Source organism: Carlito syrichta, unplaced genomic scaffold, assembly GCF_000164805.1.
Source record: "Carlito syrichta isolate Samal-C Ts95f unplaced genomic scaffold, Tarsius_syrichta-2.0.1 Scaffold288097, whole genome shotgun sequence".
NCBI lineage: Eukaryota > Metazoa > Chordata > Mammalia > Primates > Tarsiidae > Carlito > Carlito syrichta.
In genome coordinates, this window is record NW_007232193.1 from 79,751 (window position 1) to 95,838 (window position 16,088).

Consider the following 16,088-nt stretch of genomic DNA (forward strand, 5'->3'; position numbering starts at 1 on the left):
AAAACCCAAAACAAAAAAAAAAAAAAAAAAAAGACTCTATCCCTTCATGTTCTCTACCTCTGCTACCTCTGCTTACAGCAGCAATACTTTTACTCAGACTTCCTGTTTCTGGAACTTGCCTTCTTTTTTGCTGTGTTTATACTTCCCCCTGTCCGTGGTTAAATAAGTTTGAAAAGCTGTAGGTCTAAGCTTCTCTCTCTCTCCCCCTCCCTCCCTCCTTCCCTCCCTCCCTTCCTCTTCCTTTCATTCATTTCATACACACAGGCTCACACGTCTGCTCTCTCTCTCTTTTGTCTCTCTCAGAATGACAATTCTAGGTACAGCTTTTGGTATGATTTTTTATTTACTTCAAGTCGTTTCTGGAGAAAGTGGCTATGCACAGAATGGTGAGTCATCTCTAACTTTTCTTAAGGATTTTGGATTATCTCTATCATGTCTTCAGGTGACTCAGTTCCCTAGCAGATCTGAGTCTGGCACTGGGTTGGAATGGAGTTTGAGAACTTGCATGTATTCAGTCATTTTTAGTGTTCTAACCACCAGGAGGGGGGATGAGATCCATACTGTGAGTGGCTTATAAGGCCTCAGAATTACCAAGAAGGAATGCATTTGACTCTCAAAATGTGTATCTTAAACGTTGAATGATGCCTCTATTCTTACAAAAAGAACACTCATATAGATGCTGCAATTGTGCTTCTTGGAAAATCTCCAAGGTAATTTTACCTTGTCAGGAAATCCAGCTGGATTCATTTTGTATGGCTTTTAAGGTGTTCCAAAAATATAAATTTCAGGATAAAATAATGTCCAGAAACAATAGCTTTGTCTGCATCGACCAGTGCTATATCCTGAGTGATAAATCAGTAACTAGAATATAGTAGGCATTCAATAAATATTTGAAAATGTCTTCAAAATACTTTAGTTGTGATAGATTCATGTGAGACTTAGTAAATAACTGAACAGAGAAGAATCTGAATGAGTTGTCTCATTGAAATATATTTAATTATTGCCTCCTCATCAATAAATTTACTGTATTTAACAATTGTCTTTGGGTTCCTTAAAATACTTAGTACCTAAAAGCAGATCCTACCTTAGTTCATACATTGTAATTACAATAAAACTGGGCAGGGCAGGGACCAAGTGGGAACTTAGACCACCAATTTGTTCCTGCAAATGAAGCCCTTTCGCTTTAAGAGTTAAAATATATCTGCCGGTAGACAAAATCAAACACATCAGCCCAGTGATACAACTTAGATATTTTGAGTCATGTAATTACTAAGGATGGAAATCCCTAGAATTTTCTCATTAAGGGAATTGTCAGAGGGTTGACATTTTTCCACAGTGTGACCATGTATGAATCATTTTGCGGGGGATGATCATTATCCTAATACTAAATATCTTGGGTTTGCACAAAGACAGATGCATGGCAGGAAACACATAAATGTTACTCTCTTTCAGTCTAACATATTCTAGCTATTCCTCCTTAGTGATCATACATTAAATAAAAAAAAAAAGAATTCTAATCGAAAGCTGGATTTTCACTTCAACTTTTTTAATTTGAGATTTTTTTAAAAAAAAGATCTATAACCATTCATCTACATGATTACATCAAAGTACTTCCCGGTTTGGGGCATAGAGAATTTATAATCAGCAGCTGTTTGTTGAAAGATAAGTTAGTTCTCTGATAACTGCAAAGATGATCAAGAGAAGAAAGGGATGCTTGAAAAAATCCAAATGATTTAAACTTCAGTCAACTAATTTCATTAAGTAGAAAGAAGACTTCTAAACCACACTGGCTTGCCTATAATACATATCCCCCAAAATTTACATTTTTACTAATAAATGTGCTTAGATACCTATATTAGTATTAATAATATTAATTATTGAGTATTTAAAGAATAACAGATTAACTCACTGCTCAAAAGCTCTATGTAATTTCAAAGTGTTAGTGATAATAACATCTTCAATTAACATGGAATTCATTTTTAAAAGAATCTCAAATGTTTCATATACATTTCAAGAACTAAAATTCTTACTTTACCTTTTCAGTACTTATTACAGAAAAGGTAATAGTCATAGCTAACCCTTACTGAGTGCTTACTGTGTTCAAAGCCAAGTCTTAGTGTATATCCATTCAATGAGTCCTCATAACAGGAGTTTACATATTAAAACACTAAGTCTTTGAGAGGTTGAGTACTTACCAGAGGGCCGCAGCTACAAGGTAGCGTAGCCAGGATTTAAAACCACATCTGTCCAGCTCTGACACCACATGCCTTAACCCGTTGTGTACATTACTCTTAGCTAGGAATTTTTCAGCTCACATTAAGTAGTGCATTCTTTTTGTAAAATGCCTTGCAATTTTATAAATCATTGAAGGGACTTTTTCTTGGTTACAAAGTAAATCTGCCTAGAAATACCTGCTAAAGAGTCAATGAGCTGCTTCTTAAAACACAGCCATTTCAATGCAGAAAAAATTGTAAATGGTGCTCTGTATGTTGTCTGCTTTGCCAGACAGAATGGCTAAGGTCAGTGGGAGCCCTTTGTTCTGCTGGTGCTGGCATCTGCTAGAGTGTGCTCTATCTGGTTTACATTGTATATCGAAGAATTGTGGAGTAAATCTGCCCCTACTGGATGTCTGAATCGAGATAATAATGTATGTTCTGTGTATGGAATTAATGGAAAGTACAAAGAAGGTAATAGATTAAGACAGTGTGAAGACTGCCATGTAAAGCCAGAACCATTTCATTTAGGTGCCAGCTCTTAGGGAAGAAAGCAAAGTCTATAAAGTTAGGCATGAGCATGTTTTAAAATGTGAACTCTAAGTGGTGGGCTGTCACTCATTGTTTAACATACCATACCTACTGAAATTAGGAGCCTTTGCTGGTGGCAGAACTGTGAAATGGATGGAATCTGGGAACAGAAAGGCAAATGCTAGTGACTGTGAGCAGTGCTCACAGCTCTCATCTAGCCGGGGCTGTTTGAGATCATTGCTTTAACTGAACCAACCTGTCACTCAACGGTTGGTTCATTCACAAGTAGCTTTACTAACTTTCCCACCAGCCTACTGAGTTATTTAAGCAGAGTGTCTGGGACACTCAACAGGGGTTTGAGTTTTAGTATGCTGTATCTAATTTAAAACCTTAGAAGCATCTTATTTCTAATATCAATGAACCAAAATATCTGGAAGCAGTCATAAATTCACACTTGACCACTCTGAGAATGACTTTGGTTACTCTGGATTTTCTCAGGTCATGGTTGGAGTATATTTGCTTACAGACTTTTGCAGTCTCACTTTTCTATTAAATATGGTAAAAACATACACAAATTGTTTATTTAATCATAGAGTCTTACAACCTGGCTTAAGACATCAAATTACTATCTGTGATAGATTGTACTCTCCAAAAGTGGTGGGAAAAGACAAAAAAAAGTCTAACTCTCCACTTTCTTCCAGAATCTAGTGAGTATCTATAAGTACTGTATTTATAGAAGAATAATCTATAGGAACAGAAGCAGTATGTGTAACACTCACTGGAAGGTCCACCAAATCTGAGTTCTATCAGATCTAATTTGTTTCTAACCATGTTTGCCTTAGTCAGTAATTTATGTCAAATTGCCTTAAATCGTTACACCATGGAGATAGTCAATAATACTTTCAAATGGAATGTCTTTTTAGGCAAGGGAAAGTGACCACTTAAACAAGTGAAATTCTGACTATAAGATAGCTGTCATCTTCCTTCATTTAAAAAAAAAAAACTTGAGATGCAGTAAATGAAGATTAAAAATTAAGTCAAAAATGAGATTAGGTAGCATGTGAATAATTGAAATAAAGTACCTCCTATTTGAAATATATAAACATTTTAATGCAACAAATGTAGCAGAAGAAATTTCAGTTTAAATAATGGAAAGAGTCATTTCTGCCTCTTTCTTGTCCTCTTAGTGCAGAAATATTTGGAGATTACTTATTAATTGTGATAAATATGTTTTTCTATCCAAAAATTCTGTAAGCATTGTTTTTGTTTTGTTTTGCCATTTTTGTTTGTCTTGAAGCACTTTTCTTGTCTTTGCCCTTGGGTTTCCCATTTTTAGATAAAATATAATTGCTCCTTCATGCCTGTCACAAAACTCTGTCAGTTTATTAATGTCAAGTCGGCTTTTAAAAGCATGCATTCATTCGCTTCACTAACAGCAGCGTATTTGTCCCCCCTCAGGAGACTTGGAAGATGCGGAGTCAGATGACTACTCATTCTCATGCTATAGTCAGTTGGAAGTGAGTGGATCCGAGCACTCACTGACCTGTGCTTTAAATGACCCGGAAGTCAACACCACCAATGTGCAACTTGAAATATGGTGAGGAATGGTGATTTCAATAGGCACTTAGAAATCCTGTGTCTCTCTTTTCTTGTGATCTCTTCAATAGCTGCAAAGGAAAGAGTGTATGACCTGATTAACAAACGTTAAAGCCTCATGAATTCCTCAAAACCTCCTGAAATTCCTTGTCCTTCACCAACAGACTGAAGCAAAGCAACTCTAAGAGTTCCTGTTTCAGATCCTGAGGCTACAGCCAAAGATACAGAGATTTGTGCCCAACATGAGACAATCTAGTGTCTTCAAATCACATTTGGGAGAGACGTTGCCTAGTTTCTCGTCCTAAGGCCAGCACTTACCACCCTTGTGACATGGAGCAAGTAATGTAACTTATGTCCCAGTTTCCTTACCTGTAAAATGAGATAACCCATCTCATAGAAAGGTTGTGATGATTAGTTTCCTATATGTAAAACCCTCAGAATAGCCAGTGTATAATGAGTAGTGAAGAGGCATTAAAGCATAATTCTATGAATATAGACCTAACGATCATTCTCTTAATAGAGTTTGATTTTAGATGATCCTCTCAATGTAAATTTTCAAAAAAAGTCACAGGAATATGTTGCTACTTAGTTTCACAAGGCCTCAGAAAAAAAGGCAAAGAAAACGCGTCTCAGGTTTGAAAGTTTAATAAAGAGCTCATAGAGCTGTATCTTCTTTCTCCTCAAGTCATCTCTTGTTACCAAATGTCACTATCTCTGGTGACTCGAAAAACATACTTGAATTTGAAATTCTGACTTGTGGCTACCTCCAAATTCATATCAGATGACCTAATTTTTACTTAGTTTCCTATTGAGGAAAGTAAGTCAAGATCCACCAATAATAAGAGAAGGCTTTCTAACTTCCATAAACACTGAGACAATCCCCCACAGTATATAGTCCAAGTGAGCTCTAAATTCCATCTTACATTAATTTGTGGGAGTTTCCTGCATCTATTCATGCAGTGCTTTCTGCTACAGTCACTGGATAAATATGGCCTTGGACTTAAATACCATAGTGTCTTCTCAGTCTGTCTCTGTTAGTTCACTTCTCTAGCACATTTTCCAGAAATAAAATATGGAAAGAACAGGAACCTGCAATGGCCAGAATCTAGGCTGCAACAGGACTACACTACAATGACCAAACAATTCATTCAAACAATGCAGCCATTTTTATGGTAAAACGCCCGCCTGCATAGAGGTTTGACTTGGGGTTCTTCAACCAGCTGGCTGGTGAACAGGCATGTTCATTGTGGTTTCTCTTGGCCAAGCCAAGGCTAACCACTCTGTCCACTTTTATTCACATGGTATCTGACCACTTCCTTGCCTACTTGAATACACTTGTCCTTTAACATGTCTCTTGATTTTTAATCTGTCCAAAACCTCCATTTGGGTTTTCCAATTGGATCCAGATATTTCAGTTGGAAAGAGATGGTCATAAGATCTGTTTTCAGTGTGAAACAGTATTACTCTTTAATAGACTAAGGTACTTCTAGAGAGAAGCTGTTTTCAAAGAGGTAACTATACCTTGAGGGGAGATACATGCATTTCTGAGGTTCAGAACAGGCAAAGCAACTTAAATTAACTCAGTTCAACAGAGTTACAAATTTTCTAGTTAGATTTTTTTCCCCCACAATGGAACTAGTTTCATTGGAGTGGGGCTTTTTGTTAAGATAAATGTATAAAGAAAAATATTTGGAGCATACTAAAAATGGTGCATGCTGATTAAGTCATTACACAAATGAGGTTGTTCATAGACACCAGGTGCCATCTCTCAGAAGGTGATGAACTTACCGTCTGGTTACCAGTGTCCCAGGACTAGAAACTAATTTAGTTAATGTTCAATGAGCTGATCTCAGGGATGGACTCGAATTAACCAAACTCACAGAATTGTATTACCAACATGCCAATTGACTACTTTTCATTAACAGACACAAATATTATAGAGAGCCAAATATTCACACTGGGCTCAGGACATACAGGAGTTGATATTGAGGGGGGAAGGGGATTAGAAGGAATAGTAGGTTGCACATTAATATAAATTCACTTTACTGGGAGACCTAAAAGTTTTCATTTATAGAACTTCAGCCAGGTCTCAGGGGCCTTAAGGGACAAAGCAGAGGCTCTGGAAACAGTCACCTGGGTTGGAATCCTAATAGTAACACTTAACTAAGTCTGTGACCTGGGGAGTTATTTAAGTTCTCTGGTCATAACAAATGTCTTGCATTAGGGTAGAAGGGATGAGTGTCTGGCATATGGTGTGTGTCAGTAAGTGTACTTAACTATCTCAGCGTGACCCAATTTTCAAGAAAAATATGATTAAAAGATTATTCCACAAATATAGAAGCAAAACAAAGGAACTTTGTTTGTTGATGTTAAGACTAGGATTATTTGGTTTAGATCTTTATGTGGTTCATTTTTTTAAACTAATTGCCGGTAATTAAAAATCTGGGTATCTCTTTAAAAATCAGATCTGATAACACTGGATGCTTATAGTAAAAAGCAGCTGGAACAGAATTTTGGCTTCTTCTTACAGATGGGAAATTAAATCTCAGTCCTGAAGTTTGAAAACTTCTCTCATTTATATTACCTGCATAGAACCCATAGATATTTTAATTTACTACACTGCTTTTTAAGTGTTTGCACCATTTTTTAGTCAGCTCTCAGAAAATGATTACATTTCCTTTACTTCCACATTCTTGGAGGAAACTTAATCACTCCCATAAACCGCCTACAGATACTACTTCAAATATGTTATTTTTTGTTTTCATCAATTACTGCAACCATCACAATCTGCACCAGGATATTCTAGGCTTACCTAGCAATATCTGTCCAGTGTTATTAATTTAGTCCTTTCTACAGTAAACCCTAACTCTCAAAATAGTTCAATATTTTTTAGCTAGATTCTGTCTTTCAGGACCAATTGAGGGATTAAAGCAATAGTTGGGTCTTTTAAATTTTGTTTTGTTTTTCAATATTTACACATAAATATCTGTTTATACCAGTAAGAGAAATGCATTTATTATGCTAGACTTTATAAGATTGGAGTCAGTTTAGGAAGGTGAAAGTGGGGTTAAGAATCTGGTTTAACTTACACTTATAAGTGAGAACATGTGGTATTTGGTTTTCTGTTTCTGCATTTATTTGCTTAGAGTACTGTAATGGCCTCCAGCTGCATCCATGTTGCTGCAAAAGACATGATTTTGTCCTTGTTAAAGGAGAGTTGAGAAGGGGTTGAAAAACTACCTATTGGATACCATGCTCACTATTTGGGTGATGGGTTCAACAGAAGCCCAAACTTCAGCCATCCATCACGCAATATCCCCATGTAACAAACCTGTGCATGTACCCTTGAATCTAAATAAAGAATAAAATAAAATAAATAAATTTTGTTTAAGAAGAATCAAGGTCCTCAGCAGTGTCTCCCTATTATCAGAACCAGGAGATTTATGTGAGCAGCTTAGGGTTGATATCCCCTCGGAGTGTTCCACAGGATCAAATTCACTAGCCTGTGATACCACTTGGATACTTGCATTGCTCTTTCCTTCCTCTAAAAACCCCTGGAATAACTCTGTCCAACAGAAATACAATGTACTCCTGAAATGTGTATGCCATCTAGGTAATTTTAAATTTGCTAGTAGCCGCATTTTTAAAAGAGGAAAAAGAAATAGGTAAAATTAATTTTAACAGTATATTTTATTTAATCTAGTATATCCAAAATATGATCATTTAAACATGTAATCAATATGAACAAAATATTAATGAGATAGCTTACATTCTTTTTTCATATGACATCTTCAAATCTACTGTGTTTTATACTTAGATCACATCTCAGTTTAGACAATCCACATTTCAAGTGTTCAATAACCATACATGGGTTAGCGGCTATTGTGTTGGGCAGTGTAACTCTAGAATATTCCTAACCATAGCTATACATACTTAGCAACCAAGTACATTGTTTTAATTGAATTGAATGAAATGGCTTGAATTGAGTTGGACTACTCACTGGGGACACCAAATTTTCTCCAGTACCTGAAACTGGGGTCAGTACCCAAATGAAGGCTGCCTGTTCTAATCCATGGGATTTATCTCGGTCTCCCACCATGGCCTCCACCACGTGAAGCAGATTCTGGAATGCAGAGCCCTTAAAAGGAAGTCTGGACTCACAAGATAGCTGTAGTGTGATTTTGATTATTCATTGCTTATTAATCTCATCCCAAAAGCATGGGAATGAGCTGAGAATACCATTTTAGATCCTTCTTAAACTCCCATCAGCAACAGAAACCTGCTAATGGTTTAATATAATTGGATATTCTACATATGCTTTCCTTACAAATATAGTCTAAATTTAAGGATTGAACTAAAAGTTATTGTCTTCTAGTTTCTCTACATCACGTTTACCTAAAAATTCAGAAATGAGACCCTGCCCCCAGTTCTCCTTTTATTCAGCAATTCATGACAACGTCACCATTTTCAGACTTTTCCTTCTGATTTTCATCCCAAGCTTGTTTTCTGGTATCATCTAGCATACCTTATTATTTGGTTTTTATTTTTACTCTGTTCCAAGTGGGGAAATCCTTCTACCTCAACAAGAGGCATAACCCTCTTGAAACTCTCATTCTCTCTCTCTCTCTCTCTCTCTCTCTCTCTCTCTCTCTCCCCCCTACCTCTTCTTCTTTCTCCTGCTGTACTTCAAAGCACAAACAACTGCATACCCTTAAAGATAGCAGTTAACAAAAGTTATATTTGGTAGGCACAATTTTAAGGAATGTCCCACAAATAATCAATATATTCAGTCAACTGAGATTTCTTCATCAGTCTCTAGTTTTCATAACTGTAGAAGCTTATCCAGTCACTCAGAGACTACAGTAGTCCAAAGATGAAAGATTCTGCATCTAAAGCTAGAGTGGCCTCCTCAGCTTTAACTCCATGGTCAGCTCACCTGAAGTCACACAGACATGTTCCTCTTTCTGTACAGGGTCCAGGAACTATCCTGGAAAAGATTCATCTGAGCACATGCAGAGAAGAATGTACACACATCCAGTTCATCAAAGAAAATCAACACACATTGTGAGTTATAGATAGTAAAGGCCCTTCCTAGAACGTACTCCATAAGATTTAAACTAAAATGTATATCTGGTTACTAAAAAGAATTATTTCATGTAAGCCCATTTACACAGAGGCACTTTTTTCCTGCCTAAATATCCACTTCCAGTTTGACCCAGTTATACCTCTTTTCAGAACTATATGTTTGGTTTTTTTAAAATTTTATTGTAAAGATGTGGGGTACAATTCAGGGTTAGGTTTACAAATGTTCATAATTCAGGTGCCCTTATTGATGAAGTGTGCCCCTCCCTCCCCTTTCTGGCTGGGTTTAAAGAGTACATAGGAAAAACAAACTGGTAATGGGTTATCACAGGAGAGGGAAATTAAAGTGAGGGTTGCAGGAAAAGGGAAACCCATGATTTTACGTTTAATTCTGCCTTTTAAAATTACTCTACAATGAGAGTATATGTCTCCGTGACTTCTTTAATTTTTATTAGTTATTTAATTCTGCTTACACTCCCTTTTGGTAACTGTTTGCTTTAGGGGTAAAATTTCCACATAGTAAAATGCACACATCTTAAGTAAGTTTTGAGAAATGTCTATGACTTGTAGCCACCCTTGTCATTCAAGATGTGTAACTTTTTTTTTCTATCCCGGTAGGATGCTTCATGTTCTCCTTCAGTCAATTTTCACATCCCAGAAGCAATCACAGCTCTGAATTCTACCACTTTTTGGTTGTGCCAGTTTCTGATAGTTATTCTAAATGGAATACTCTGTTTATTCTTTCCTGACTTCTTTGATTCAACACAATGTTTGTGAGATTTAGCCATGTTGATGCATGTCTTACCACTCATCTTTTCAACTGCTGAGTAGTAATTCCGCTGTACGAATATACCACACTTATTTATTTATTTATTTATGTATTTATTCATTCATTCATTTATTCAGAGTCTCACTCTGTCGCTTAGGCTGGAGTGCACCAGCATACTCATGGTCACTGCCGCGTCAACCTGTTGGGTTCAGGTGATCCTTCTACCTCAGCCTCCCGAGTAGCTAGAACTACAGGTGTGTGCCACCACACCCGACTAATATTTTGATTTGTTGTAGAGATGAGGGCTCATCAAATTACCTAGGCTGGTCTAAAATCCCTGGGCTCAGGCAATCCTCTCGTCTCAGCCTCCCAAAGGCATGAGCCACAGCGCCCGGCTAATATATCACAAATTTTTCCAGGCATGAGTCACCACGCCTGGCAAATATACCACAAATTTTTAATCCTGTATTTTTTTAATGGACATTTGTATTTTTTCACGTTAAAAACTATCACAGTTGAAAGTTGCTATTAACAAAATTGTACAGATCAGTTTGTGAATATATAGTTTAATTTCTCTGGGGGAAAAATATCAGAATGAAATTGCTGTGTCATAAGGTAGGTGTATATTTACACTTATAAAAAACTGCCCAACAGTTTCCCAAAGTGGCTGTATCATTCTGCTCTCCTCCCAGCTCTGTATGAAAGCTACACATCACTTCTAACATTAGGGTCTGGGATAGTATCTCATTGTGATTTTAATTTTCATTTCTGAAATAACAAATGTTGAACACCTTGTCATATACTTGGCTATTCATATGTCTTCTTTGGGCAAGTATCTGCTAAAATCACTGAGCTATTTTTCCTTTTATTATTGATAGATGTGAGTTCTTTAAATATTCTGGGTACAAGTCCTTTATTAGGTATATGTATTGCAACTATTGTTTTGTCAGTCTAAAGCTTGCCATTTCATTGTCTTAATGTTATATTTTATTAAGTGATAGGTTTCTTTTATTTTGATGAAGTCCGATATATTACATATATTTTTTCTTTTATATTTAGTGCTTTTTGTGTCCTTACTAAGACATTTTTGCCTGTTACCAAAGTGGGGGAAATATTTTTCTGTTTTCTTCCAAATAGTTAATAGTTTTGACTTTTATATGTAGGTCTATAATCCATACACAATTAACCCATATATAGCAGTGTGGGATCAAGGTTCATATTTTCCATACATTAACTCAGCTGTTTCACAGAAATTTTCTAAAAAGACTTTCTATGCCACCATTGAGCTACTGGGTGCCTGAATTTAAAATCAATTAACCTTATATGTATGAGTCTATTTCTAAACTCTCTATTATTTCTATTGATCAATTTATTATCCTTATGCACTACTAAATTGTTTTGATTATCATAGCTTTATAGTAAGTTTAAAATTAGGTTCTCCAAGTTTTCCATATTTGTTCTACTTTTTTCATTGTTATTTTGGCTATTCTGATTTCCTTGTATTTCCACATAAATTTTAGAATTAGCTTGTCAATTTAAAAAAAAATTCTGCTGAGATTTCGAATATTATATAGGCTAATTTGGAAAAAAGTACGTGTTATAAATATTGAATTAGCTCACCCACGAACATTTATTTACTTATATTTCCTTTAATACATCTCAACAATGTTTTATAATTTCTAGTGCAAAGACTTTGGACATCTTTTATCAATTTTATTTTTATTATTTTATGTTTTTGTTGCTATCATAAATGGAGCTGTCATTTTGACATTTTTTTCCAATTGTTTAATGCTAGTCTATAGACATATTACTGACTTATATATAATGGCCTTGATAATTTATTTTATTAGTTTCTATAATTGTATTGGAGATTTTAAAAATCCTTTTCCATGTGAACAAACATGTTGGCAAATACAAGAAGCATTTTTTTTTCCCATTCCAATCTGGATGGCTTTTGTTGCTCTTATCTTCTGTATTAGTTAGAACTTCCTGTATATTGTTAAATAAAAAGGGCAAAAGTGGACATTCTTCTCTTGTCTTGAACTTAGAGAAATAATTATTGCTTACAACCTCATCATTATACATGATATTAACTACAGGCTTTTTGCAAATGCCCTTCAACAGACTGAGGAAGCATCCTTCTATATTTTATCTGCTGAGAGTTTTTATCATGAAAGAAAACTGAATTCTGTCAAATGCTTTTGCAGTATCAATTGATAATGACAACATTATTTATGTCCTTTGTTCTGTTGATGTGGCAAATTATATTGATTGATCATTGAATGTTTAAGCTACTTTAGTTTCCTGGGATAACCCTTATTTTGTCATAATGCATTAAAATAAATGTGTTAATCTTTTCTTGAGGAACTTTGCACTCTTAGGAGATATTTTTCTGAAAAATTCTTTTCTGTAATATTTTTGCCAGATTTTTGTTACCAGTATTAAGCTAGCTTCAAAAATAGGTTGGAAAGGATCAATTGCTCCTCTATTTTCAAAAGTAACTTAAGTAAGATTAGCAGGGGTTTTTAAAATACCTTTGCTAGAATTCACCAGCATGTAATCATCAGTCATGGAGTTTCCTTGTGGGGAGGTTTATTGATAATAATTGTAATTTCCTTTAAAGAAATAGAACTATTGAGGTATTTAGTTTCTATGTGAGTCAGTTTTAATGGCTTATGCTTATAAAAAATTTAAATACATCTAAGTTATTATCTGCATTAGAAAAAAGTTTCAATTTTTTTATTATGCTTTTAAAATCTTCATGATCTATAGTGATAACCACTCTTACATTCTATATATTGGTAATTTATATTTTTGCTTTCTTTTTTTAACCAGTCTTGTTAGAATTTACCAAACAAAATTATTCATGAAAATCCCTTATATTACCCATTAGGTATATATGGTGCTATGCATATAACTCTTTAGACTATTTTATTATTTTCCTTAACTCTTTTTTAAGCAATGTCTCTTTATAGCTTTTATTTATAATTTCTCCCATTTATTCTGCAGAACATAAGAAGTAAATAACTCTTTATCTAAATAATTTTTCAATGATCAATTATTAAAAATATAGAAATTTTTCTCAGTTTTTAATAAGCATGCTTTATTAAATGTTCAATTGCTATTTCATGTCCAGTTGCTTCTGATGCCAAGTAAATCATCAGTGAGTATAATGGCAGCAGAAAGCCATAATATTTTTTTATTTTTAAAAATTGAGACGAGGTCTTGCCAAGTTGCCCAGGTGAATCTCAAACCCACGGGCTCAGCCAATCCATTCGCCTTGGCCTCCCAAAGTGCTGGGATTACAGGCTGAGCCACCAAGCACAGCCGAAAGTCATATAATTTTAATTCATTCTCTCTCTCTCAAACATTCATCCATCCATATACCTATAAAGAGAGTTGAAGTCAAACACACATCAACGTACATGTAATATTATTCCAATGTATATAGAAACTTATATCTGAACCAAGATGTATTCATTTTTTGTTTTATAGTGACGCCCTTTTGGAGGTAAAGTGCCTGAATTTGAGTAAACTGCAAGACATATATTTCATCAAGACAAAGAAATTTTTACTAATTGGACCCAGCAAAATATGTGTGAAACCTGGAAAAGACGACATGCACTGCAAAACAATGAACATAGTCGATATAGGTAAGAAGTTGTATATGGGGATATAATTGTCATTTTTTGGATACCTGAAGGCACTGCATCTGATCATTCTGTATGTAAAAAGTAGACAAATAGTGGAAACAATTGACAATAGAAAACAGCAAATTTTCTAATGCAAATATTTTTAAAATCACAAATGAAAAATGTAGTACAGTAAGGGCCAGGTGCAGTGGCTCAAACCTGTAATCCCAGCACTTTGGGAGACCGAAGTGAGAGGATTGCCTGAGCTCAGGGGTTCAAGACTAGCCTGGGCAACTTGGCGAGACCTTGTCTCTACAATAAATCAAAACATTAGCTAGGCGTGGTAGCGTGTGCCTGTAGTTCTAGCTACTCAGAAGACTGAGGTGAAAGGATTGCCTGAGCCTAGCAGGTCGAGGCTGCAGTGGCCCTGAGCATACCACTGTGCTCCAGCCTGGGTGACAGAGTGAGACTCCAACCCCCTCAAAAAAAAAAACAACTACAGACTGAAGAAAGAGCAAATCTCCATGAAGTATCTAACTAGAGCTGGTTCTCTGGTCATCCACCCAGCTCTGTCCCTTCCTTCCTCACCTGGTCTTCTCCTGGATTCCTTGTAGTCTTCTCTCCAGATCCCCACAAGATTCTGAGTGTTTTTAGCTAACGTATCAAGTTATTTTAAGAAGTAAATATACCTTCTGTATTAGAGTTTTCTAGAGGAAAGAGAGTCAATAGGAGATAGATATAGGTGAGATAGATGAGATATAGATAGATGACAGATAGATAAATAGACAGATAGATAGAGATGAGAGATAACTATATTAAGGCATTGACTTGTGTGATTGTGGGCAATGGCAAGTCTGAAATCCATTGGGCAAGCCAGAAGCCTAGAAATTCAGGTAAGTGTTCAGTCTTAAGTCTGAATTCCTCAGGGCAGGAAACTCAAGCAGATTTACTATGCTGCATTCTTGAGATAGACTTGCTCCTTTTTCAAGGAATCTGTCTTTGCTCTTCAGGCTTCTAATGATTAAATGTTATCCATCACACTATGGAAGGTAAGCTGCTTCACTTGAAGTCTACTCATTTAAATGTTAATCATGTCTTAAAAAATACCTTTAGACAGGTGTCTGACCAAATAACTGGGCACAATAACCTAGCCAAGTTGACATATAAAACTAACTGTCACACCTTCTTAAGATATTTATTATTAAGGAGTGAAGCATGGTCAAATCTGAGTGAGCCTAGAATTCACAGATTATTTTGCCAAAATGAATAATAATAATTATATTTTAAAGAAAATTAAAATTTGGATTAGTAAATTCCATCTGCATGTTGCCTTTGGGTCTACATAATATCCATCTACATAATGATATGAATCAGTACATCCATTTAATTTTCTGGTTATAAGCCAATACTTATTGCCAATTCACCATTTGATGGTCAGCACAGGAAATCAAAACAATCAGAAAGACTGGAAATAGAGAGAAACAAAAAGTAACTTTCATCACTTACAAATGTACGACCACAAGATGAATAAAGTTCTTTTTCAAAACCTCAGAGGCACCCTGACATAGGGGATTATCTAAGCCAATCAGGATATATCAGTGCAATGTGATATTAACCATATATTTATCCAACTTATGGAGATGTACAAGTGGAATAATATATGTAAGAGAAAAATATTCAAAGTGATTGAAGAGAAGCACTTTTGCTGATTTTGAATACTATGGTTCTTTCACTCCCTAATCTTAACCTTTTACCTCCAAAAAGAAAATTAAAAGTGAGAGCAACACTAATTAGAGATAAGAGTGAAAAACCTAGCTCAGATTTGTCTCAGCTTTGTTTCACCAAGATGGTAAAATAAGAAGTAAAAGCAGAAGTCCCATATGTGAAGAATTATTTTGTAAAAAAGAAAATTCAGCGGAAAACAAGACAGTAGGCAGATGGCTGTCCATGTTAACCACACTCACATTGGCCACAGTCAGTATAGGTACCGTCTGGGGTTCGGGAACAGGTAGGGAAGGGGAAGAATGGTAACAACTTGGTATCTCCCAGGAAGTGAGCACTCTGGTTTTTGGTCATTAGGAGACTAGGTTTCTATGGATGGAGTTCAGTGTGTGCGCTACACAGGGGCACCGTATCTAAAGGTTTACCATTTGCAAATGTATGCTCATTTCTCTGAAAAAGAGCAGAGATGGCAGAGATTCTTGGCATTCTGACAAAGTCTTGAAGCATCAGCGGGGAGCCCTTTTTATTTTTTTATTTTTTGAG

The 16,088-nt window shown here is 35.6% G+C and overlaps 1 protein-coding gene across 1 annotated transcript in view; it reads left to right on the forward strand.

The window, feature by feature from the left end:
- The first annotated feature begins 154 nt into the window (after positions 1 to 154).
- The window catches only part of IL7R (interleukin 7 receptor), a 23,653-nt gene continuing 7,719 nt past the window's right edge, over positions 155 to 16,088 (forward strand). Inside the window, exons 1-3 of the mRNA XM_008053355.1 lie at positions 155 to 386; positions 4,203 to 4,341; positions 13,687 to 13,844. Coding sequence (XP_008051546.1) covers positions 305 to 386; positions 4,203 to 4,341; positions 13,687 to 13,844 — 379 coding nt within the window. The 5' untranslated portion in view covers positions 155 to 304. The remainder of the gene's footprint in view (positions 387 to 4,202; positions 4,342 to 13,686; positions 13,845 to 16,088) is intronic.